This window comes from Tiliqua scincoides, chromosome 1 (assembly GCF_035046505.1).
Source record: "Tiliqua scincoides isolate rTilSci1 chromosome 1, rTilSci1.hap2, whole genome shotgun sequence".
Taxonomy (NCBI): Eukaryota; Metazoa; Chordata; class Lepidosauria; order Squamata; family Scincidae; genus Tiliqua; species Tiliqua scincoides.
The window spans coordinates 69,785,112-69,811,721 of NC_089821.1; the positions used below are offsets into that span (position 1 = coordinate 69,785,112).

The 26,610-nt window shown below is 44.0% G+C and overlaps 1 protein-coding gene across 7 annotated transcripts in view; it reads left to right on the top strand.

Annotated features, from left to right (window-relative positions):
• The window catches only part of SPTB (spectrin beta, erythrocytic), a 139,036-nt gene that overhangs the window by 64,662 nt on the left and 47,764 nt on the right, over positions 1-26,610 (top strand). For all 7 annotated transcript variants that reach the window (XR_010793526.1, XM_066611528.1, XM_066611530.1 and 4 more), the window contains exons 5-17: positions 454-545; positions 5,484-5,564; positions 6,821-6,936; positions 7,911-8,023; positions 9,621-9,808; positions 12,768-12,885; positions 15,290-15,448; positions 18,122-18,424; positions 19,180-19,330; positions 21,143-22,013; positions 22,726-22,863; positions 24,312-25,068; positions 26,161-26,363. Coding sequence is in view for 6 of the 7 variants with exons in the window: in XM_066611528.1 (XP_066467625.1) it covers positions 454-545; positions 5,484-5,564; positions 6,821-6,936; positions 7,911-8,023; positions 9,621-9,808; positions 12,768-12,885; positions 15,290-15,448; positions 18,122-18,424; positions 19,180-19,330; positions 21,143-22,013; positions 22,726-22,863; positions 24,312-25,068; positions 26,161-26,363 (3,290 nt within the window). In the remaining variant the exon portion in view is untranslated. The remainder of the gene's footprint in view (positions 1-453; positions 546-5,483; positions 5,565-6,820; positions 6,937-7,910; positions 8,024-9,620; positions 9,809-12,767; positions 12,886-15,289; positions 15,449-18,121; positions 18,425-19,179; positions 19,331-21,142; positions 22,014-22,725; positions 22,864-24,311; positions 25,069-26,160; positions 26,364-26,610) is intronic.

Below are 26,610 nucleotides of genomic sequence, written 5' to 3' on the forward strand. Positions count from 1 at the left end.
TTTGCTCCTGCTTGTTAGCATTAACAAGTAGGCTTGAAGAGGAAGCAGTTTGGAGGGCTTGCTTGGAGTAACTTCTTCATGCTTGCTTGTTAGTGCTTGCCCTCCAAACTATTTCCTCTTTGTGCTTCCTTATTAGCGCTAACAAGCAGAGGAAGCAGTTTAGAGGCCACGGAGTTGCAAAGAGGAGAACTTGTGTGGAGCAACCATAAGTATAGGATTCACAGGGGTTTTGGGTATTCACCATAGCAGCAGGAACATGTCCCCCACAGATACGGAGGGACACGAAAACTGTATGTGTTTATCTGTTCGGTTCAGGATCCCCCCCACGCTCACAGGCGCGCACGCGCACACACACACACACACACACACACACACACACACACACACACCTTAGTAATCAAGGATCTGTAGTGGTATTTCTTTTAATGTGGAATACTTTTTCTTTTAATTTAGATTCAAGACATCATTGTTCAGACTCAGGAAGGCCGGGAGACCCGTTCTGCAAAGGATGCATTGTTACTCTGGTGTCAGATGAAAACTGCGGGGTATGATGGCAGCTGATATTTCATTCCAATAAGCTTTCTATAACCAGTTGGCTTAAGTCTGTAGTATCAGACAAGCAGATGTTTAAGTAAGCTAAGATTATGTATGAAAATTTGTATAGATTCCCATTCAGCTCATACCAGTGGACAGTATGAAACCTCCACAAGTTTCCCACCCCACTCCACAATACCCACAAACCCACCCCATTGACCTCCATGGTACCCAGAATGCCCTGTGGATGGAAGCAACTTCCAATCAAACTGGAAGTTACATCTTCAAACCGGAAATCACTTCCATTCATTTCCATGGGAAGTTCTGGGGCCCGTGGAGGCCATTGGAGTGGGTTGTGGGCCTGGCATCATCTGGAAGTAGTCTCCAGGAGCTCCTAAGAAGGCATTGTAGAGGTACAAGGAGCATGCTGCCACAACCCGCCATAGAGGATGAGGTGGGTCGTGGCACTAAAAAGTTTGGGAATTGCTGCATTATATAATATTGTGAAGTTGCATTAAAATGTGGGCCCTGTGTATTTTTATTACTGGCCTTATAACATATTCTTTGGTGGCACAATGTTATCTCTGTCCCCTGTACAGACTCAAGCACCCATCCTTGTCTTTCTACTCACGAGACTTTGTGTATAGTTCTTGGTGTTTTTGATGTATGTGGTTCTTTGGTGTTTATCTTGCACTGTCTCATGTTCTTCAAGTACAGCAATACCTTCAGTAACACAGAAGTTACATTCCCCAAAATTTTAGCACCATGTGAAACAGCTCTTTATGAGATATCATTAATGGTACAGCAGATTGACCTCGCACTATCCTGGATGTACTGCACTGATTGACCACGATAGTTGTCGGTTACACCCAGGGAAAAGAGCACTACAGTACACTAAGGAAGCAACATTATAGGAGGAATTACTGTGTGTGCAGTGGGGAAACTAAGAATCCCAGACAATAAACATCTGAGATGTAATTCTCACCACTGTCTCTGTCCTGCAGCCACTGCATATGCTGTCATCCTGTAGCAAATGTTGTTTGCTGAGGCAGTTGTGTGAAGACTAATAGCACATGTAGAACTCTATCTGGAACTAATCTACATAAGATACTTGAAAAGCAACTCTTGTAGGAGGGGTCTAGAAGCCAATCCACCCTACTATGTTGGCCTTGACAAATTCAGTTCAGTATGAATGCACTTAGAAGTCAGCATATTTGTCACTTTGTCAGAGAGAAGAATCAATTGGAGCATTCCACCAGTTTGACTCCTCATTATGTTATATTTCTAAAATATTTTTTGGAAGGTGTTTTGTTTTTAGTATTCCTTTCTAGATCAGGTAGAGGTTCTGGGCTGGATGTTGAGATCATAGGATGGTCTCTAAAGTGAATATACAGGTCCAGCCTATTTATACATTGATTTTTTATACACGGATTTGACTCAACACAAATGGCCACTGCAAATGAGAAGGAATGTGCTGATCCCTGGAGAAGGGGGAAAATGCATCCCTTTAAAATCAGTTTAAAAAACTGAACAGTCCTTTAACAATAGTCTCCTAAATGAGAGAGAGAGGGAGGGGCAGCTGGCTGATAATCCATCAATCCTTCTCTCTCCAGGGGATCCCTCCCTTCCCTCTGAGCACCTGAAAGAAAGGTGATTACTTTGCATTGGTGAAGGGAGGGACTGAGTGAAATGCCTTTGTAAGCACTTGGAGGAGGACTGATTGATGGATTGTCTTCTTAATGACTCTTATCTTACATCACAAAGGTCAGCAAGGCTGTTTTTAAATCACAGGAGCAAAGAAACTTTGTTTTTTAAATTGATTTGCTGTATTGCGTTTTTTGCCGTGAGTGCTTGAAATGGAACCCACGCAAATAAAGAGGCTCAACCTGTATATAGAGAGGTGCTGTAATGTGGATCACTGAGGTGGTTTGGTTAGAATGTTGAACTAGGGTGATCTGGGTTCAAATCCCCACCCAACCATGAAGCTCACTAAGGGCCCCATCCTTTCCAGCTTTCCAGTGCTGATGCATCTGTGCCAACAGAGTGTGCACTGTGTACTTCAGGTGGGGGGCAGACACAGAGGCCTCCTCCAGGTAAGGAAATGTTTGTTCACTTACCTTGGGGGCTACATTATGGCTTAATTGGTGCTGGAAAGTTGGATAGGTTTGGGTCCTGAGAGACCATGGACTGAACACTGTGTCTCAGCCTAGCCTATTTCACAGGGTAGTTTCACAGGATAAAATCGGAGCCTTGGAATGGACAGACAGACTATGTACATCACCCTGAGATTTCAGGAAGAAGGGATGTGCTAAGAAAATGAAATGTAAGTCCCATTGGAGCTTGGATAATAACTTGAGTCCCATTATTGTAGATATGAGGTGGAGCTTGTCCTTATTTAAATATTCTTTTTATACTTCTTGTAAGTGAAGAAATTTATTGCTCCCATTTCCAATGGGAAATAAGACACAAAAAGGATTATGAATTTCTCACCTGGAAACATAAATAACACAGAGGTGTATGTGACTTTTCCTGAAAGCTGAACCACTTTTGTCTGAATATCTGCTGCCCACTGACCCATATTGAAGAGAGAAATGTAATTGGACTGTTTCAAGTCCCAGGCTGCCATCCTTTTCTCCTTCTACAGAAGAGAAGCCCTAGATCAAGGTGATTAATTTTCAATGTTGTGGGCAAGATCTCAAATTTGTGGCGCACCATACTTTCTCCCTCAGGTGAAAAGGATACCCCCTCAATGGAGAAGGAGCCATTCTCCTCCCCCATCTCCATTCCAGTCCTGCCCTTTCCACAGTAACAAAGATGTTTTGAGCCCCTGCTGCTTTGGAAGTGAAAAACTGGATAGTTTACCCTGCCTTCTCCTGATTGGTTAGTCAGGTTGGAAACATGACCTCATTTTGCTCTCTCTCTCTCTCTCTCTTTAACCACAAGTCTGCCTTCTAATTGCTAGGCAGGAGCTTACTTACCTTCCAACTAAAACACATGTGTGCAACCTTCATTATTGTTCAACATCAAGTCTGCCTTTGAATCTAATTACTTAATTATTATGCCTGTGAGTCTGGTTGTAGTGGCAGCAAAAAAGAAAATATGGTATAGAACTGGTGCATAGAAGAAAACAAGGGAGACCACACAGGCTTCTGGCATTCCTAATGGGCAAAGTGTTCACTAGTCAGAGAGGCTTACCTGCATATCATCTGGGCCAAACCTGCTCTGTCTCATTTAACAATTGAAGTTCAGTGCATGTATGCAGTACAGTATTGGTTTTCTGACACATTGCTATGAGATTTATGAGAGCCATGAGATGATCTCCTAATTGAACCTATGTACTGTATGTAAAATTCACTTCCTGACATTCTGCCACATTCTGATGTCACTGTGAGCGCAATTGAAACCTTACCTTGTGCCAGCTCATGCCTGCTGCACCAGCTCCTGAGTGATGCATATTTGCCATAAAGCACATTTTGTGGCTACTCCAGAGCAGGCTGCACCAGCACGTGTGCTGGCCTGCTCCTGCCACATCCTGCTTCACCTGCAACAAGTAGGTTTATGCCAGCTGAGGCAGGCTGGCAAACTGAATGGGAAAAGGTGGTGGGAGGGTGGAATGGAAGTGGCAAGGGGGTGTTTTTGGATGGAGGAGGGCAGGATGGGAGGTGAATTGGGCCCAGGAGGGGGTGGAATTGGTTGCGCCAGTGTGCACTAACTACTACCTCCATCCCTGACCCAGGTAACCTTACATGGGCTGTTTGGATTTGTGCCAGCGATTTTGCTGGCACAGATGTTAATAGCCCAATAGTGGTGGCTGGGGCTTGACACTGGGCAAGGCAGCTCCTGCAGCCATCTCCTAACTTGCGCAGGATACAGTGCAGGCCACTGTGGCCTGCCTATTCCAGTGCAGCTTGGGATTGGTCCGTATGAAACTGATCCAGGGAGACCATCTATGCAGATAGGAGTTGGCTTGATTTTAATGTCTTGGGTCATGACCAGGGTTCAAGGCTAGCCCTCATTCTGGTGATGCCTGTGAGTTCCATGGAGAGTTTTCCATGGAGAGAAGTGAAGTGTTGCACTTGCTTAGTTGCAGTGAAAGCAAAACTTGGATGAAACTTCTGCCTTACTGGAATGCTTCATGCCTTTTAATACCATTAACAGTTGGTGGGATTCCCATTGATGCACTTGACACATCCTAGCTGCTTTTACTAGGACAAAAGTAAACTCTTTATTATAGGTAGCCATAAGATTCATATTGTTGTTGTTTTTGTGTAACAGTTTGATGGCAATTAGGACTGATTGAAGGATAAAATTTCCCCCTACTACAACAATTCAGACAGGTTTTATCATCTTTTCGAAGGCGTGTGGCACATCTACAAGTCAGTTGTGGGGAGACACTTCTTCCTGGCTCCTTTTACCAGCCCAAAATGTCAAGTATCCAGATGATCCTTAAGTATGCATGTGTGCACATACAAGGAGCTCATACCCATATGTTCTCTGTGGTAGCTCTGCTTCTTTTTCAATATGACTAGAAGAGCAGGCGTTTGTGGAGTGGATAGTATCAGATATCTAGAACAAATGAAACATCCTCATGGGCTACATCCAACCCACAGGATACCAGTTGGACCCTGCTGATCGATAATCAGGGCTGCCCATAAAAACCAAGCATCTCTCTGTTGAGAAGCATCTGGGTTTTTCAAGGTAGACATGGAAAATACGAATACTGGTGTTTTCCAAGGTGCAAGAAGTGACTTGAAAATGTAGTTTCTTAATTTCCTTTGGATTTGCACCAAGATAGGAAATTTCATTTTGGCCCTTATATTTAGAAAAAGCATTTCATCCTATCAAATAAAGTGTGTGGTTAGATTACTGCTTTCACTGTTTTGTTTACTGTTATGAATTATAATTCCTCCCTTCTTTTCCATCCCTCTCCACTTCTCTTTGTAATGCAGTTACCCCCATGTTAACGTCACCAATTTCACCTCCAGCTGGAAGGATGGTTTGGCTTTCAATGCCCTTATTCACAAGCACAGGTAAGAACTAGAAAAACCCTGCAGAGCACATTGGCTGGATAGATACTTGAAAAGTTTATTTTGGTGTGCATAGGAGAGACTAGCCAGAGAGTGCATTTTTATTTATTTATATGGTGAGTTATATCAACTTTGTGTCCCTGAAGACTTCTTCAAAATGACTTGCATCATTCTAAAAATAAAAATGTAATTTTAAAATCATCCACAAGACATAGTAAAGACTGTAACTTGAAAACAAAAACATAACCAACTGAACTGAGAGACTAGATGAAAAATAGGGGGAAAAATATATATGGGAGCATTAATTTAACTAAAATCGCTGCTTAAACAAAACAGGGTTCATCAGTGAGGGAGTCAAGTAGGCCTTCAAGGGAAGAAAATTCCAAAGCTAGAGGCCTGTGACTGTAAAGACCCTGTTATTATGTGTCCTGTCCACCCCAAATTAAATTCAAAGAGAAGTGGAACACAGAATATGTAAGAAGGTAATGTTTGATGCCAAGTAGGTATAGGCTTCATTCAACATCTGACATCTTGTTCTGTGTAAGGGAACAAACGTTCCCTTATTTTGAGGAACCTTCTGTGAGTGCCACGCAACTACAGGATGCAGCCCTCATCCCATTGGCATTGCTATGCCAGTAGTAGAAAGTTAGTTAGGATTTGGGCCTTAATGGATGATCTACACTGAAATAGGACAGGGAAGTGTATCTCAGGTTCTGTTGGATCTCTCAGCAACATTTAATACCATTAACCGTGGCACTCTTCTGGGTTACCTGGCCTAGGTGAGTATCAGAAGGTTCCAGACTTCTTGGGAGGCTTTCTTGGTGATGGCCCCTCTCTGTGGAACTCACTTCCTCTGGAATTTTTTTGTTCTCCCTCTTTTTTTTTTCTTGTTCTGTGCTCTCTGAGGACTGACTGGTAGCATACACCTATGCATGTCTACTCAGAAGTAAGTCTCATTGAATTCGTTGGAGCATACTCCCAGATAAGTGTGTATAGGATTGCAGTCTGATTTATTCAGACTTTTCTGGGTTATGCAGAGTTTCTGGTTTTGCTCTTTGTGCTATTTTTATGATGTTTTTATTTTGTTGAATGCATGTTTTAAATGCTTTATTTAAATGCTGTTAACTATCCTGAATTTGTTTGAAGCAGGGCAATAAATATTACATCAATTATAAAATACTTCCATTAATTTTTCTTGGTGGAGCTGGCCCAATGTACTGCACATTTAAAAAAAACTTCTTCCCACCCTTCATTCTTAGGCCTGACCTAATTGACTTTGAGAAACTGAAGCATTCAAATGCCAGACACAACTTGGAGAATGCTTTCTGTGTGGCAGAGCGGGAACTTGGCATCACCCAGCTTCTTGACCCAGAAGGTGAGTGCATTTGGCTTAATGCCTGCCCTTTCTGTATTGAGGAGAATTGAGCTGACAAGGCGGATGAGAATTATATTGAAGAAGTGGCTGTGTAACAACTATGGTGGTTCATCTGAGGAAATCTTTACACTGACTGCAAAATGCAGGGATGGGAACTTGAGTCAGGTGACTCAAATCTGAGTTGCAAAAATCAGTGTTTTTCACTGACTCGTGTACACTTAACTCATGCGAATGGAAGACCTGGGAAAACACTTGAATCAAGGGCCCCTGACTATGCACTTGGTCCCCATGCATGCAGACAAGTCTTTGGCTGTGCTTGTTTACTGTTTTTGCGGCATGAAAAACCTTGTGGGGTCATCATTCATACCGGGCGAGCAGCAGGGAAGTTCCAGCCAGGAGGCAGGGAAGGGTTAATGTTTTCCTTTTGCATTGGGTAGGAGGTGGGAGCAGGCTTTCTTGCCCATCTCTAAAGGAACTGAAGGATGGGCTGTCTGGTTTTTCCTTTGGATGAGGGAAAAGGCCATTGTATTGTATGGCATTTGCAACATTTGTGGCGGTTGTTGACTCACTGTTTCTATATTATCTGTTGTAAGCTGCTCTGAGGGCTTGATTCAGACGGAAGAGAGAGTTATGAATTTATAAATTTCTGGGGATTGTTGGACCTGCTGATTCCTGCTACTCAGTCATTTATGTTGTACTAGTTGCACTTCCTTTTGGGCATATTTTGAGGTCCTCTCAATGCATTCAGGGAGTTACAATTAATTGCAAACTTTATCAGAAAGCTGCTTTTTTCAACACAGATACACAAGTTTCTATATGTCTAGCATTGCTCCCATGCATTCTGTTGTTTCTTATCAGAAGTTGGCTGATGGCTCTCACTACTACACTGTTTTATCCTGTTAAGGGACTTGTAGCCCATGCAGTTTTCTTGCTCAAACTAATTGTTTTCTCTGGACAATCCATCTGCTGCACAGATGTCTTCACAGAGAATCCAGATGAGAAGTCCATCATCACCTACGTAGTTGCTTTCTACCACTACTTCTCCAAGATGAAGGTGCTTGCTGTGGAAGGGAAGAGAGTTGGAAAGGTAAAGACATGGCCCCTGTGCATGAAACAAATTGGTTGCCCCTTTTTCCATACAGAAGATTGTTGTATTACTGTTTTTTAAATGATTGCTTGAAACCATAACAGGTTTGATAGGAATAAGCAACAACAACCAGAGATTTGAGACAGCAGCAGTCCTGACATCTTTCTTTTTCTAGGCTGACCTCTTTTCACAAATTTGCTGCCCATTCAGGGCAAAGCTAGAAATGACATGAATCACATGGTTGGCTTTTCATGTGCTTGTGTGTGGTTTTGTTTTTTAAAAATGTAAATGGCAGCTGCCAGAAGCAGGAAGGCTGATTCCCCCCCCCACTCCAGATTGGGGGGGCTTCAATCCTTTGCTTTTGCCATGGTCCCAGTCAGGATTGCCCTCCCTCCCATAGCCTCTGTTTGCAATCTTGAAAACTTAAACAGGCAGAGCCAATATGATTAATATAGCATTTAGTTTGACCCTAAATAAGTAGTGTATGCAGTTCTTTCCAATATGGACCAGTCACTACTTTTTGGACTGAGTGCAGGGCAGTGTGATGCAGAGAATCCAACTCCTTCAAAAGAAGTGACTAAGAGAAGAATAGCTTCCCATTCAAAGTTTGAAGATTTATTGTAAAAGAATAGATATAAAAGTAATATGTAAAATGCACTTTTACTAAATAAGGAAAAGCAGTAGACACTAAGATGTCTATATGTGCCTAGTTAGTGGCTAAGCCAAGATGGGGAAAGGAGAGGAAGAGATAGAAAAATGGGAAGTTTGGGAAGGAGAGTTTAAAGTGCAATTATATCTATCCAAGTCCAGTGTGGCTGAGATCCAGAAGTTTTAAGCAGCGTGGAAACTCCAACTTGACACAGCGCACATGGAGGGTTGTTGTACTACAACAGAGTAACGGCCTGCTGGTCAAAATGCTCTAATGCATTGGTTCCCAAACTTTCCATAATCCTCAGGTCAGTCCATTATTACCTCCAGACACGACTGGAGATGTTCTCTGGTCACATCTGGAGGTGTTCTGAGGCCCACAGAGACCATGTGTGGCCTCTGTGGGCCTCCGAAAAGCTCCTGGATTCAACCGGAGAACACCTCCAGTCGCATTCAGGAGCTCAGGTCCAGCCCTCCACTGTGGGTTTGGAACCTACAGAGAGCTAAATCCATGGGTCATGAATCCATGGATTAGGAGGTTGAACCTGTAAACAGCTGTCCTAGGGCAAGAAAGTACTTGTCTTTCTCTGTGATAATTCATAGCAATTATATTAAACATGCAGATCAGCTGTGGCATATATTGCTTTGAAGTACTTATGATGTAATGAGTATTCTATAGTTCATTGACAGCATTTGGTGAAATCTTGCCAATATGAAGGCATTCATATATTTTATTTAAAAATGAACAGTTATTCTAGTTATTCCGGCCCAACGAGACTGAGACTTCCAGACCATCATCCTTGCACATAGTCTGGAATTTCTAGTGTGGTGAAGTCAGACTTGTTGACGTTGTAGAAGGTTCCTGTATGCAGGATCTGCAAGTTGATAGAGGGTTTGACGTATTTCAGCAAGTGCCAAGTGAGCAATGCTCTGTTTATTCCTTTTTCAGGTAATGGACCATGCAATGGAGACTGAGAAGATGATCGATAAGTACAGTGGACTGGCTTCAGACCTGCTGACGTGGATAGAACAGACCATTACCATACTCAACAGTCGCAAGTTTGCTAATTCACTGGCAGGTGTGCAGCAGCAGCTCCAGTCATTCAGTACATATCGCACAGTGGAAAAACCACCCAAGTAAGCACCTGATAGCTGGAAGGAGAGGTGTTTTTTGTTTTGTTTTTGCTTATGTTTACTACTTTTTCACTGGCGTAAACTGTGCCCTCCTGCATTGTGACTCATTTGATTGTGGTTCAGGGTTTTCTGAGGAGGAGATTGGCACATGATGATGATGGTACTATAATGAATAACAGTGAGGAGCCAAACTGAAGGGGAAAACAGTAGTTTGATGTACCTCAAATGACATTGTCATGAGGCCAAAATAAAATGCAAGACCAGGCATTTTTGTGCAGGTCTGCAGCCATTCTTTATCTTTCAAGGTGGAGGGATTTGGCAGTTGTTGATATCTGAATTGTTAGTAGTCACCTGTGCTGGTATCTCAAGGAGAAGAAAGGAAAAATTTTCCTTTCCCCATCACTCTTTAAGCAAGGATTTTTGAACATAAAGATAACATACAGATGACAGTTTTCTGCAACAACTGCAGTGGCTGGGAAGCTACCTCTAGAAAGAAGTTACATCTAGTGCAGAGATAGGCATTGCAATCTCCATTTAGAAGTAGGCCACCTGTTTGGATGTGTGATCTTTAGTACATGGGTTTTCATGAATTGCAGGTCTCATCAGCAAGCTCATTGCTCGCAAAACCTTCAATCTGGAAACATTCTTAAGTCAAACATTGCTGGGTCAGCTTGTGAAGTCTTCTCAAATCATTAGTTGTGCCTAGTGCCTTTAGTAAGTTGTTGAACTTTACCTGTGCTTTTTCCCATCGCTCACTCAGGAGTTTTAAGAGGACAATGTAAATATGGAGAATGGCATAACGGGGAGGTCTTTCCCAATATGCAGCCCTAATCTGATCTCTTCAACCCCCCCCCGCCCTCCCCCCCGTACTTAGCTGCTTTTAGCTTTAAAAAAAACTGTGAGATCCTGATCATAGATCTTATTTCTCAATGCACTCTTAGGAGAGAACAGAAAGTACTGCTGACAGCGCCACTGAGAAAGGGGTTGTCAAAAGCCATTCATTTGGGTGGCCAAATGCAAAGGAGGGCTGGTTCCCTGTATCTATTGTAGTTGTGTGGAAAGAGGTTTTTTGGGGGGTGGGAGGAGGGCAGGTGCAGTTTTTATCAATCCTGCCTGACATACTCATCCTTTTTCCTACACAGCTATGAAAGGTATAGGAATAGCACTTTTCCATCTAACAGAGGGCTCTCCAAAGTGTGTTTCGCAACACCTTACGTCATCATCTTGGCATACGCAAAGGGGTACTGCAGGATGTCCCTGGTGGTCCCTCCTAACTGTGCCCCCTAGCACTGTCATCCTGTGAGATTTCAGGATATCCAAGATGGTGCATCCAAATCTCTTGATTGGCATCAGCCCCCGACATGGCCATATTTTACAAATAAAAGGTGCTTCTGGCTGGACGCACATCTCTATCTTATACTTTTGTGTACACATTCATTTTGGCCCTAAAATAACGATATCTGTGAGAGATCATTAACTTATTATGCTGCCAGGATTGTTGGTACATTGGACATATTAACACACATGGATGATATGATTGATATTCCAGTCATTCATTCCGCTCTGTTGTTGAGCAGACTGCTAGGTCTTTATCCTTTCTCTTATTATAACATCACTGATAGCCCTGATCCAGTTTTGGGCTGTACCCAGGTGGAAGCATTTTTCTGTGTGCAAAACTACCTGGATGAGAAATGGTGCATAGAAACTGCAGTTATCTATGTCCTGGTTGTTATCCTGTATAGGTACAAAGATTACTAGATGGCATTCTTCAAGTTGTGTAGGGGTTTCACTTTTACCAGACTTTCTGTTAACTCTGCAATGGTAACATTCCATTTTTGGATTACTGCAATTAATTCTATTCAAGTGAGTGCCCTTGAAGATGGTTTGGAAACTTTCATTAATTCAAATATGCCAGCTACCCTGTTTACTGAGACCCAGTATATTATAGAGCACATGATTATCTTGCCCATCTTGAAATAGCTGCAGTGGCTCCTGTTTCATTTCCAAATGTGTAAAAATAAAAAAAATCTGGACTGCGTGAAATGAGCTGTTTTAATCTCTGAAGCCCTAAATGGTTGAGATTAGAACCAAGGTACCTTAAGGACCACCTGCTTCCATGTTAACCTACCTGGCTATTATGGTCTGCTTCTGCAGCCTTTAGAGACAAGGTAGGCTGCAACCTGAGATAGGGCCTTCTTGGGTGTTGCTGCCTTGACTCTGGAATGTGCTTCATGAAGAGGCTTGCCTGGTGCCAATTCCAAAGACTTCCCAGCACCAGGCAAAGGTCTTTTTATTTGCATGAGCTTTTTAGATCTTTGGTTTTTATGCATTATTTTTCTAGCTATTAGTTTTTTTGGTTGCTACTACTTCATGCTGTGTTTAAATACTTTATTAGCATGTTCTACTGATTTACTGATATCTTGTGTTACTTACTCTGGGGGGAGCCAGCTGAGGAGTACACTATAGATAAAAAAAGGCAGCTGTTATGTCATCAGGCTGGCCCAGCAGCTATTGCTACACATGTGAGCCAGTTGGAGACTCTTACTAACACAGATCAACAGTTTGTGACAGGAAGGAGGGAGCTTAATTTAGAACTCTCTGATAAACAGCTGATGAGAATGTTCAGAGACTATAATTGTGGCATCACATGTGCAGCTACCACTGCTTCACACCCATATTTTTGGATTGGAGCCAATTATTATCAGGGGGTTGAATTCCATTATTTCAAAGTCAGTTCTGCCATTCCTCCCTGTAGTACATACTGTATTAATAAGCCTAAACTCTGATAAAGTAGCCAGCTGATCAAATGATGTATGTTTATGAGTGTTTTTGCAATTTAACTGCGGTAGTCAGATTTCAGAGCAAGCTGTGTTTCAGCATCTATATGATCGTTATTGCTTGTGTTACATCTGTTGTCTATGTCTTCACTCAGAGTATATTTTCTTATTGTATTTTGGGGCAGATTTCAGGAGAAGGGAAACCTGGAAGTTCTGCTGTTTACCATCCAGTCAAGAATGCGAGCCAACAATCAGAAAGTGTATACTCCTCATGAAGGAAAACTAGTATCTGATATCAACAGGGTATTTAACACTTTTATTATGATAAGTGGAAAGGTATGATGAATCTAGAGGGCAGTAATAGAACTTTGCTTCTAGAAAATCATTTTTTACTGTTAACTAGACTAGTTGGGTTTGGGCCATAGCCTGATGGTAGAGCACATGCTTGGCAACTGAAAAGGTTCCAGGTTCAATCCATGGTACCTTCAGCTAAAACCATTTCTGGTTTCAGGCAGGGCTGACACAGCCTTGAGGCTGACTGATGCAGCCACTTTGAGTTGGGGGGAGCAGTGAACTGATGAGGGGGACTCAGCACCCCACATCTGCCCACCACCCCCTCTAGCCTGCTGCCCACCAAGCCACTTCAGTTGGCTTGCTCTTCAAGAACAAACAGGAAAAGAATTGGGGCAGCGGCCTCCCACCTCTTCCTCTAGCACCACTGCTGCAAGCAATCACCTTGTCAACCTTTTTCATCTCATGGCACGCTGACAAGGCACTTTAAGTTGTCAAGGCACACCAGGTTTTTGACAATTGACAAGGCACACCCTGCTACCAGTGGGAGGCTCACATCTCCCATTGGCCCTACTAATAAATGACCTTCCCCCAAATTCCTGTGGCACATCTGTGGACCACTCACGGCACACCAATGTGCATCGGCACAGAAAATGGCTACCTTAGTGGAACTGCAAGAAGCAGCAGCACAGTGATCCAGTTTCATGAGTGGAACTAGACTAAATAGACCATAAAGTTGACAAGTCTGGCAATGGGTTGTAACACTGGTAGCATGGGGTTATTTTCAATATTTCAATAAGGAAAATGCTTCTTAATCAAAAGACACCAGCAGTTATCTTCTGATGTAGGGTACCATAGGCACTTGACAACTGTAGGCCTAAGGGAGGAATCAAGAGGTCCCTAGGGAGAGTTGAACTGGATTGGAACATCTGTATTTCAGAACCCTGCTCTTCACCACAAATCAAATGGGTTCCCTGGCTTGTACCTCAACATTGGTTTACACATTACTTTGCCATCCATTCTAACAGTTCCAACTATTTCTTATATGGACAAACATAATGTGTGAGTGAGTTAATCACAAATACAGTCTGCAGCAATTTCCCACAGTTATAATATCCTGGAAAAAAGTTTTGCTGTGATCACAGGAATTGCTACAGACTGATAAATAAGCAGGTGCCTGAAGACAATTGAGACTACAGTGGTGCCTCGCATAACGAAATTAATTCGTTCCGCGAGTCCTTTCGTTATGCGAGTTTTTCGTTTTGCGAAGCGCGTTTTCCCATAGGAATGCATTGAAATTTAATTAATGCGTTCCTATGGGCAAAAAAAGTCAGAACAAAGTCAAATTTGGTTTACAAAGTGTTTATTAAGTGCTCTTTAAAGACATACCGGATTTTTCGCTCCATGTAAAGTGAACAGCAGTCAACAGTGGCATTAAGAACCATTATCACTAACAAATGGAGAGACTTAAAGGTTTGAGTACTCTTAGTTTTCTGGAAACCCCAAGTACTCATCATCGCTAGAGTCAGAATTTATGAAGCTCATTTGCTCACAATCACTGACATCACTTTCTTCGCTGTCTTCCTCCCCCTTCCTTAGGGTGAATGGGATCATAAACTGACATGAAGATCCCCCGCTCCCTAGGGTGAATGGGATCATAAACTGACATGAAGATCCTCCCCTTACTAGGGTGGACGGGATCATCAACTGACATGAAGATCCCCCGCTCCCTAGGGTGAATGGGATCATCAACTGACATGAAGATCCCCCGCTCCCTAGGGTGAATGGGATCATAAACTGACATGAAGATCCCCCGCTCCCTAGGGTGAATGGGATCATAAACTGACATGAAGATCCTCCCCTTACTAGGGTGGACGGGATCATAAACTGACATGAAGATCCCCCGCTCCCTAGGGTGAATGGGATCATAAACTGACATGAAGATCCCCCCCCCTTCTTAGGGTGAATGTGAGCATAAACTGGCATGAAGATCCCCCCCTTAAAACAAACCAAAACAAAACAAAAAAAAATTCGTCTTGCGAAACATGGGTTATAAAAATTCGTTGTGTGAGTTACCAAACTTCACAAAACGCTTTCGTTCTTTGAGTTTTTTTGGTGCTCGAGGCATTATGCGAGGTACCACTGTACTTGCATATACAGGAAAACTATTGTGTGAACTGCATCTTAGTGTTCTGAAGTCAGTTTAAAGGAAGAGAAATACAAAAATAAGGTAAAATATCGCTCTGATCCAGCAATATTTTGCTCACATGATGAAAAATACAAGAGGGTCATTGTATCAGGCATACGAATAGAAAACTTTGTAAAGTGAGCCATATTACATAGATTTTTTTGGTAGCCTCTTGGTATTCTCTACCTCCTAGATTTTTATTCTCACCCATGTGACACATTTGCACAGGCCTGGGAGAAGCTGGAGAAGGCAGAACATGAACGAGAGCTTGCACTGAGGAATGAGCTTATTAGACAGGAAAAGCTGGAGCAGCTTGCCCGGCGCTTTGATCGCAAGGCAGCAATGCGGGAAACATGGCTCAGTGAAAACCAACGCCTTGTTGCACAGGTAATGGGGAACTGCCTGGGAGCATATTGGTTTTAGGGCACAATCCTAACTGTGCTTTGGGCCGATGCAAGTCCCTTGCACCGGCCTGGGAGGGTCACAAACCGCCATAAGGCACATTTGCGCCTCCTTACGAGGAAGCCACATCGGCACTAGGAGATGCGCTGACACATGGAAGCTGAATCCAGCCTCTGTGGCAGCTTCCCTTTTGAGTCTTGCATTGGCCCAGCTGGGCCGACGCAAGAGTAAAAGGTAGGTGTGGGATAGGCGGGAGGTGTTCCTGGGTGGGGTGAGGGCAGGCAGTGGGTGACCCCGGGGGACGAGCAGGCCAGGAGAGGGAGGTGGGGCTGGAATCTGGCAGTTATGAGGTGGCACAAGTCAGAGGAGACCCATTGGGGCCAGCAGCCCTTACCCAGGGGTAAGGGGAAAAGTTTCCCCATGCCTCTGTCAAGCTGCTTCTGGCCACAATCCTACACTGGATACAGCGCAAGCCTCTTGGCTTGCCTGTTCCAGGGCAGGATAGGATTGTACTCTTAGGCTCTGTTCTGTCTGGTGGAACTGGAAACAGCAAAGAAAAGTTCTGTGTGCCAGGTTGGGTTGCCTCTCTGAATTTTTCTGTATATAAAGTATGTTTTACACATCTAAAAAGTTACTGTGTTTTGACAGTCAGTGCTAAATACTTTTGTAAGGCAAGAAAACCTAGTCAACTTTCTTAGTAATCTTCCGATTTGCCTAAGGAGGCCCTACACACCTGTGAATAGAATTTGATATTGCCTTGTTCACTGTGAGAAAACTTAGTTCTTATGTTCAGAATATACAAGGATTAGTAGGGAGTACATATAATGGACCTAGGGGCAGAGGAAGGATCCAGGATCAGTACATACATGTGTCTATGTTAATGGGTGGACATGAGTTTCCGATTCCAGAGGACTATGGTAGGACTGGCAGATAAATGGAAAGAATTATGGATTTGAGTCAACACAGCTTGTTCCAAATTATACTAATTTTACTTCTGGGCTAGATTTCATCACAAATCATAGTGGATGCACTGAGGTGCCATGAGGGAGTCCCTGCCCACATAGTGCACTCCTAATTTCAGTGTGCTCTGACACCATTTTTTCTTATCCCTTTTTGGTCTTTAGCATAGAGGAATGAATGATCAAATGCTTCAGAGTTAATCTCTGTTCTACACAGATGGTGACTGGATCCAGTTAATGAACTGAGGTGAAGAGCTTAGGCTCTACTCAGCCATGCTCTTGGATGCAGCAGTACTCTTACCTTTGATACCATTATCCAAAGGGCTTTAAGTCTGCACTTTAAAAAAACAACAACCTGTGGCTAGAGTTTCAACACTGCTTCTGGAACTATGCAAATACTGAATCAGACAGTTTACCATTTAGATCCTGTGGCTCACTTGTTTATCTGTACACAGGTGACATTCAGCCAGCCTGCTGTGTGGAACAGATAGCTGGGTCAATTGCAAATCATAATGGAGCCATTAAAGAAGCCTGTAGATTTGCATCAGAAATGACATGGTATTTTCAACAGGTTGTTATAAACTAAAAGAGATTACTGGATATAGTTGTAGCATTCAGAAGGTGCTTTGCCATTTGGTTGTGACTGCATAAACCAACTTTGAGATACTGCAAGATGGTGGCAATGCAAAGCTGAACCCCAAAGAGGCTACAGGAGACTGAACTGCCTGGAAAGATAGACACCATATGATAGCTACTAAAGGGCTGCTACATGACTCAGGACCCAATCCTTAAGTTGAGTTGGGCCGACACAAGTCCCTTGTGCCAGCTCAACTTTGTGGTGAAAGTATCTTAAAGCACTTTTGTGACGACGCAACTGCAGGAGGTTGGCACAAGGGATTTGTGTCGGACTACTCATGCTGGATCTAGCCATGGTGGGGTAAATTTGCACCAGCCTTTCCAGGATTGCTTGAGGTCTGGGGGGGGGGGGCGTTTTGGGGTGGAGGAGGGAGAGTGGCAGGCATTCCTGGGAGTGGGTGGACAGGGAGCGGGAGACAGGGCCAGGACCCAGCAGTGATGCTGAATCCTGACCCCGTTCCCAGGTGGTCCAGGGCAGTCCCAGGCTGCTTGAATTTGTGCCACCTCCTGAGGTGGTGTCACGCCCTCTCCGGGGTAAGGGGGAGTGGCCCTCCCCAGGGTAAGGGGAAACATTTCCCCTTGCCCCTGGCTGAGCCTCTGGCTGCCTGAAATGTACGCTGGCCTGCTGTTCCAGCACAAGTTAGGATTGCACCCTCAGTCTTCTGAATTCATCCTAATAGAAGTACCTGGGACAATTTTCAAAGCACACAGACATGGTCTGTTTTCACTAGCTTCACTAGCTTCAAATGGTGTCTGCAACTTGTGCATGTGTGTTTAATTCCCACTTCCCTCCATTTCCTGGTATGTCACTTGAGAGCAGCGCTACAGGCCCTGGGGAAAAACCCTATGCTGACCCCCTCTCACTGGTACTTCCCCCATAAGCAATGATATGATGCATTGAGTGCTTATTACTGCCACGGATTCTGAGTTCAAGGGTTGTCCCAGCCTGGTGAATCTTCTGATCAGCCAATGTCCTAACTGGCTGACCTCAGACACCACCCCTGCATGAGAGGCAAAAGAGATCCATGCTACTTTTGACCAAAGCTTTGTTTACTCTGGGTAGGATAACTTTGGGAGTGACTTGCCAGCTGTGGAGGCAGCAAAGAAGAAGCATGAAGCCATTGAAACAGACACAGCTGCCTATGAAGAACGTGTCCAGGCCATAAAGGATGTGGCCAGGGAACTGGAAGTGGAGAACTACCATGACATTAAGCGCATCAATGCTCGAAAGGATAATATTCTGCGACTCTGGGCATATTTACAGGAGCTACTACAGGCCCGGCGCCGGAGGCTAGAGATGAATCTTACAGTGCAAAAACTTTTTCAAGACATGCTGCACAGTATTGATTGGATAGATGAGATGAAAGTAAGGAAAGAGGGTGGGAAAACTTAATTTATTGCTAGAAAGTAGTCAACAAATCGATGTGGGGTCTCATCCCTTCTATAGCTAAAGTGTAATACCATTCAACCATTCAACCTTAAGACTCAACAATACATGTGAGCTTTGGCTGCTTTTATTTTGCTGCCTCCCCCCAACGTAGTTCATGAGTGCAGCAAAAACACAGCAACAGGATAAGGAATTTTAATACTTTACTCCCACCATGGTTCCAATTGGGATTCTCCACTGTGCTATTTCTGAATGAAAAAAAGCACATGGGGGGAGAGTGGTCCCAATAGGATCCCAGTGAAGACCATGTATTAAAGTCCTGCCTGCCTGCAGCCCCAGCCATGGTTTCGCTGCAGCCCACATGCTATGGGGGGACAGACAAAAGCAGCTGAAATGTGTTGCATATAATATTTAGTTGGGTTTAAAATTTAAACCTCTGTTCTTGTAAAGAAAAGCAGCTTTGCAATAAAGCAGTGAAGAGTATATTTAATCATTTCCTTGCCTACAATTTATTTACTTCAAATTGCCTCCCCAAGTGGGTTTCTACAGTATTTTAGTGGGACAAGTGAAGAACTGATAGGCAGGGGAAGAATTAAGTGCTTTCTCTTCCTGCTGCTTCTCCACTTCTAGCTGTCCACCTTGAAGCTGCTTTTCTTTTTAAAAAAATGGCATATGTAATTAATCTCTGTGTGAGAAAGTTGAAGGGATATACTTCTTCTTCTGTATTTATCTAGGTAAAACTCTTGTCTCAAGAGTTTGGGAAGCATCTGTTGGAAGTGGAAGACCTGCTTCAGAAGCATAAATTGATGGAGGCTGACATGGCCATTCAAGCTGAGAAGATCCATGCTGTCAATGCAGCAGCCCTTAAATTTGCCAATGGTGATGGTAGGTGATTGCCCGGAAGAAGTTTCACTCCTGTGCCTGTCTGTCATGAGGGAGTGAATCAGACAGTTTATGCAGAGAAGCCTGAGTAGAAACAGGACAGAAGTGGCCTCTTGGCTTTTGCATTAAATTTGTACTCTTTAGTGAGGCGCAGAGTGTGCAATGGAATTTATATTTATGGCTATAATCTTCAGTTAGAATCTGTAGAACCTGTGATTGTCAGAACTGAAGAGACGTGGGGGTGTATTTTGGGTCTTGCCTGGCTGCCCATTGGCTTCTGGTTCTTGTGGTAATGGCCGCAGAGAGTGGACAGTTGAGCCTAGATCAGGGGTGCCCAAACCCCGGCCCTGGGACCACTTGCGGCCCTCGAGGCCTCTCAATGCGGCCCTCAGGGAGCCCCCAGTCTCCAGTGAGCCTCTGACCCTCCAGAGATTTGTTGGAGCCCACACTGGCCCAACACAACTGCTCTCAGCGTGAGGGCAACTGTTTGACCTCTCACATGAGCTGTGGGATGAGGGCTCCCTTCACTGCTTGTTGTTTCACATCTGTGATGCAGTAGTGGCAGCAAAGGAAAGGCCAGCCTTGCTTTGTGCAAGGCCTTTTATAGACCTTGAGCTATTGCAAGCCCTTCATTCATTCATACAAGTTCATCTTTAATATATTCATTTATGTAAATTTATGTAAATTTTAAATGTAAATTAATTCTTTTTTTCCCCTGTCCCTGACACAATGTCAGAGAGACGATGTGGCCCTCCTGCCAAAAACTTTGGACACCCCTGGCCTAGATGATATCAAGCACTGTCTGTATTACTATTTTTTAGGGTAATAAGTTTTGTGTATAGCATCCACATGTCAACCATCAAGGATGTGGTTCTGTTTGAAGGATAAGATGTTTTCTCAGCATTCAAGCATCTATATTTTTGTGTTGGGTAAAATTCAGTTCACTGTCCAGCTCTAAAGCTATTGTTGTTTGGAGTGCTATCTGGAGTGGAGTGCTTGTGTGCCAGTGTCTTAGAGTCCTACTGGGTAGTACTTGTGGCATGACTGGTAAAGAATGACCCAAATAAAGAATGACTCACCGGCTCATGCTTTTAAAAAAAATCAGAAAACTTTATTTAGGGTGCAATCCTAACCCAGCACTGACTTAAGGGCAATCCTTTCCAATCCCAATCCTTTCCTGTACTGATTTAAGGGCAATGCAGCTCTGAGGTAAGGGAACAAACATTCCCCTACTTTTGAGGAGGCCTCTGTGAGTGCCACCCAACTGCAGGATGCAGCACATGTCCCATTGGCACCACTATGCCAGTGCCGGAAAGCACTGACATAAGGGGTTAGGATTGCACCCTTAATCTGTAATTTTGTTTTATTTTGTAATTTTGTTTAATTCTTTGGATACTGAACATTCCACCACTATACCTCTGATGTTTCAGAGCATTCATGTTGCATTTTTTTAATGGCAAAGACCTTCCCACTCCTCCATTCCCAGACTAGTCCCCCAACATTTTTGAGATATTTCATCTTTTTTGTTTGTTGTTTGATGCATATTGTCCCTCTGTAGCATCGCAAAGCATATCTTCTCTGATTTTTGAACCATCAAAAAATGACAAAAACAAATATTCACTTCCACTCCCCCCTCCCTCCATGGCAAAGCTGCTTGCCATTCATTATGTGGTTTGTTACTAACTTTATCAAATCATCTGGAAATGCCCCAGGAGAGGGATGTTTTCTTTTTCTTTTTTCTTCTTTCTAGTCAGGTAAAGTATATTGTATATCTCAGCTGATTATAACTTTGTGTCCACACACACACTTGCACAGGTTATCGACCTTGTGATCCAAAGGTGATACAAGATCGTGTGAAGCATCTGGAGTTGTGTCACCAAGAGCTGTTGGTCTTGGCTGCAGAGAGGAAAGCTCACCTGAAACAGTCCAAGCGCCTTTGGAAATTCTTTTGGGAACTGGATGAAGCTGAAAGCTGGATCAAGGAGAAAGAGCAAATCTATTCCTCTCTGGATTACGGGAAAGACCTGACCAGCATTCTCATCTTGCAGAGGAAACACAAAGCCTTTGAAGATGAGTTGCGTGGCCTCGGAACTCACTTGCAGCAGACCATCAAAGAGGGGGAAACCATGATTGCTCAGAAACATTTTGGAGCATCCAGAATCCGCAGTAGGATTGAGGAAGTGAAAACCCTCTGGGCCCAACTGCAAGAACTAGCAGCTTTTCGTAAGAAAAACTTGCAGGATGCGGAGAGCTTCTTCCAGTTTCAGGTAGATGCAGATGACTTGATGGCCTGGCTACAGGATGCAAGTCGTTTGGTGTCCAGCGATGACGTGGGGCACGATGAATACTCTACCCAAGCCCTGGTTAAAAAGCACAGGGACCTCATAGAAGAGGTAGCAGACAACAAGAGGGTCATGGACAATTTGAACACACAAGCGCAGAGCTTCCCCACTGAGTTCCGGGATGTCCCAGGCTTTGAAAATAGACTGAAGGCCATCCAGGCAACATACAATGAAGTTGTGTCCCTCGCAGATCTACGCAGACAGAAGCTGCAGGATGCCCTGGATCTGTACACAGTTTTCAGTGAGACAGATGCATGTGAGCTTTGGATGAGTGAGAAGGAGAAGTGGTTGGAGCAAATGGAGATTCCCGATACTCTGGAGGACCTGGATGTTGTGCAGCACAGGTAAAATCAAGATCATTTCCTGGGCAGTGTCCATTGAATATCTGGCATGCTAAGTTCTATTTAAATAGCATACAGATCTAGAAGGAGTGTTGTACAGGTAACTGGAACAGTAAAGAGTCCTATTCTGTCTTAAAGATGAAAGCATTATTGTGGCGTAAACGTTCCTGAGCAAGAGCCCTCTGTGTAGAACTATGTGTTACCCTAACAAATAGGCTAACATCTTTTTCTGTTGGCTTTTAGATAGGTTTCTGTGTTTTATTGATAAGGTTTTATGGCCTTCCCCTAGGTCAGTGGTTTTCAAACTGGGGTGTCGCAGTGCCCCAGCCTGACAGCCCTGTGCTGTTTTCCCTTAAGGGGTGGGGAGGAGGGGAAGGCAGAGTCGCGATGCCCAGCATTGCGCCTCTGAATTGGGGTGCAGGGGCACGCTACCACTCATTGCCGGCTGCAGCAGCCTCCCGGGGGTTGGGGGAGTCCGGCGCCAGCCTCAGCAGGGCTTCCCACGCAGCACAGAGCCCTCCAGAAGGCCCAAATCCAGGTAACTTCCAGAAACAGCACAAGTTCTTTTCAGAGTTGTTATTCCAGTTGCCTTTGATGGCAGGACAGGATAAGAAAGATGGGATTTAATTAATGAACATGAGATTTTTGAAGTTATCTGCTTAAGAATGGAGTGGTCTTTAAACTGACTGAGTTAATTAAACATGCTTGATTGCAGGTTTGATATTTTGGAGCAGGAAATGAATAATCTGGCTTCTCAGATTCAAGGGGTCAATCAAGCTGCCAGGGGCCTAATAGAAAGTGGGCACCCACGCAGTGGGAGAGTCAGGCAATGCCAAGAGCATTTGAATTCCAGGTAAGTTCTACCCCTCCACCCTGATTACTTATTTCCTGCTTTTCCTCCATGGTACTTAAAGTGATCTACATATAGTTATTGGGCACTACTTGGGTCCAAGACTCCCTTAATTTCAGCCACTGAAACTTTTCTTGTGCCTTTTATTCCATTCTCTGGGCCTGATTGCTCCAAGTATGTGCCACTGCAGTAATATTTGCTGTGTCTGCCTTCCTAGGAATCACATCGTTGTTTTAGGCATGCATTGTGCCCCAGGAAACATTTTGCTGTATTGCCACCCTATTTTGCTAAAGTCAAACACGTTATATGTTGATAGTCATTTGGTGGTTGCTGTTGATTGCAGAGAAACAAGATATGATCAGAGAATGCCATTTGCCTCACCAATTTCCGCTGATGAACATATGCAAAAAAGTCACTGAGCTCTGTGATGTGATGTGCTATCCACTTACAGGAACCATTTATAGCTAAATGAGTCACTCTTTTATGAATACTAATAATAAGAATAAGGCTTGCTGGATTCTGAGCATGGTTAAGGGCGCGATCCTGCCATTGATGCCATTTAGTTTATTTGTTTTTTTCTCTGTAAACCGCTTTGTGAACTTTTAGTTGAAAAGCGGTATATAAATACTGTTGATTGATTGATTGATTGATTGATTGATGAGCCCAGGGGGGTTGCAAATGTGCCATAAGGTACGTTTGAGCCTTCTCAGGAGGAAGCTGGGCCGGCACTCAAAGAAGCGCCAGTCTGTGGAGGCTGACACAAGCCTCTGTGCCAGGTTCCTCTGTGCAGGTTGCGTCAGCACGGTTGGGCTGATGCAAAGACAAAAAGTAGGCAGGGAGGAAGCAGGAGGGAGGCGTTCCTGGGCGGGGGGGCAGGCAGTAGGCGGCCCCGGAGGCGGGGAGCGGGGGGCGGGACTGGGATCCGGCAGTTATGCCGGATTCCAACCCCTGTTCTCAGAGAGAACAGAGTGGCTTCAATTAGCTCTCCTCTCCTTGGACTTGTGCCACCTCAAGAGGTTGCGCAAGTCCAAGGAGACTCATAGGGGCCAGCGGCCCTTACCCGGAGGTAAGGGAAAATGTTTGCCTTTGCCTCTGGCTGAGCTGCTTATGGCCCCTATCCTGTGCTCGATACAGCGCAAGTCTCCTGGCTTGCCTGTTCCAGTGCAGGATAGGATTGCGCCCTAAGACTGGTTTTGCTAGCCTTTTGAAGGGTTTTCTATGAATATATTCTTAAACTGGATTAACTGCAGAAATCCAGTTTGTTGACATCAAGGTCTGTAAGAGGATAATGTACTCCCCCACCCTTGTCTGATTTATCCTTTCCCTTTTGTATGCTTTCACGTGCTGGTCTGTCAGTGTAGTGGTGATGGGACTGCAAAACATAATTTAACAAATGATGTTGAAGTTAAAGTAAATGTCTCTCCCTCATCATTTTAATTTGCATTTTCTAGGTGGAAGATCTTCCAGGAGATGGTGGCTCAGAGACAGAAAGCTGTAAACTTTGCCCTTGGCCTCCATAATTACTGTGTGGATTGTGAGGAAACAAAGAAATGGATCCTAGAGAAAACCAAAATAATAGAATCTACACAGGACCTTGGTAAAAACCTGGCGGGCATGATTGCCATGCAGAGGAAGTTATATGGCATTGAACGTGATCTAGCAGCCATCCAGGCTCGGCTTGCAGCTCTACAACAGGAAGCACATCGGCTGGCTGGAGAACACCCTGACCTAGCTGATGACATCTATAGCCGACTGACGGCTGTCACTGGTGTCTGGCAAGACTTGCAGAATACACTGCAGAGCCAGGAGGCCTCCCTTGGAGAGGCCAGCAAGTTGCATAAGTTTTTGCAGGACTTAGATGACTTCCAAGCATGGCTCTTCAAGGCTCAAAAAGCTGTTGCTTCAGAAGAGGTGCCTAACTCCCTAGTAGAAGCTGAGCACCTCTTACAGCAGCATGCTGCTGTTAAGGAAGAGATTGATCAACATAGGGATGATTATGGCAATGTCAAGGAAATAGGAAACAGAGTGACTCAAGGACAGACTGACGTGGAGTATCAGCAGCTGGAACAGCGGCTCCAGGGGATGGATACAGGCTGGAATGCCTTATGTAAAATGTGGGATAGCAGAGAGAAATTCCTTAGCCAGTGTCTTGGCTTCCAGGAATTTCTCAAAGATGCAAAGCAAGCAGAAATTATCCTTACCAATCAGGTATGGCAGTTACTTCATTGTAAATTTTTACTCATCTTACATTAGTATCACAAGATGATACCTTGGTGTTTGAGTGTTGTAGGTGGCATGCTCTAAATAGTGGTAGAATTTGAAAAGTAGTTACAGTGCACTTTGTGTCACAGACATTTGTTTTTCATTTAAGTTGTTACCCGACTTGAGTGTCTCCATAACACTGCCCAACCAAAAAAAAAAAAATGATTTGGTGCTTTGAAAGTTATACCTATTCTTGAATATATTTGGGACGTTAATTCAACAAATGACATTGGTTTGGCCATATCAGCTCTAGTTTTGGAGATTCTGATGTGGAGACGACCGGTTGAGTCAGCATATAAGGTGCCTATGCTGTATCTCCAAAACTAGAGCTGTGACGGCCAAACTGATGCAGTTTTGGGCTTTTACACCACATGCAGGCTTTTCAAGTACAGGTGGGCCCTTTTTATCCACTGGTTTAGAACCTGCAGATTTGACTCATTGTGGGTTCCGACCTGCACTGGAGGACCCCACCTGTCCTGGATACAATGGGAAGCACTTTCCGGTTACATCTGGGAGGCTTTCTGAGGCCTAGAGTCAGGCCTAGAGGCCTACACGCTTCCAGTCGCATCCAGAGTTTCATAGGACCCCATCTGTGGATTCCATTATCTGCAGATTTTGGTCCGGGAACTGATCCTCTGTGGATATAGAGGTCCAACTATCCTTTTCTTCTAGGTGCCAAGCACCTGATAGTTGCAGATCAATACACAGATTTGCTATGAGCTGGTGTTGGTCTTCGGCCACTACAGAGGACCATATGCCTTTTTTGGAAACCAGCACCAAAAATATACTTTTCCGAAGCAACTGAGGGCGCAATCCTAACCCCTTATGTCAGTGCTTTCCAGCACTGACATAAGGGCATTACAGCTCTGAGGTAAGGGAACAAACATTCCCTTACTTTGAGGAGGCCTCCATGAGTGACACCCAACTGCAGGATGCAGCACATGGCCCATTGGCACCACTATGCCAGTGCTGGAAAGTACTGACATAAGGGGTTAGGATTGTGGTCTGACTTGTTTTCTTCCCTGATATCTGTTTTAGGAATATACCCTGGCTCATATCGAGCCCCCGGACACCTTGGAAGCATCACAAGCTGCTATCCGGAAATATGAAGATTTCCTTGTTACCATGGAAGCTAATGAGGAAAAGATTACCGGGTTGGTGGGCAGTGGGGAAAAGCTGGTGGCTGAAGGAAATATTTATTCTCCTAAAATCAAGGAAAAAGTCCAGCTGATTCAAGAGAGGTAATGTTGGTGGAACTGCTCAGAAACATTGCTTGCAATATAATGTATTGTACTAGGATACCACAGAGAATGGCTCCTAAGTTGCATGGAGAAGCAAAGTGAAAGAATACTTGCATTTGTGTGAAGGTGTATTTTGAAGGAGTGTAATTAGGTCTATTCTCAAACAAAATGGCAACAGTATCACTTTGGATTTTTGTTTTGTTTCAGTAAAGACCTGAGTCAAGAAGTCTGTATGAAAATCTTAAGT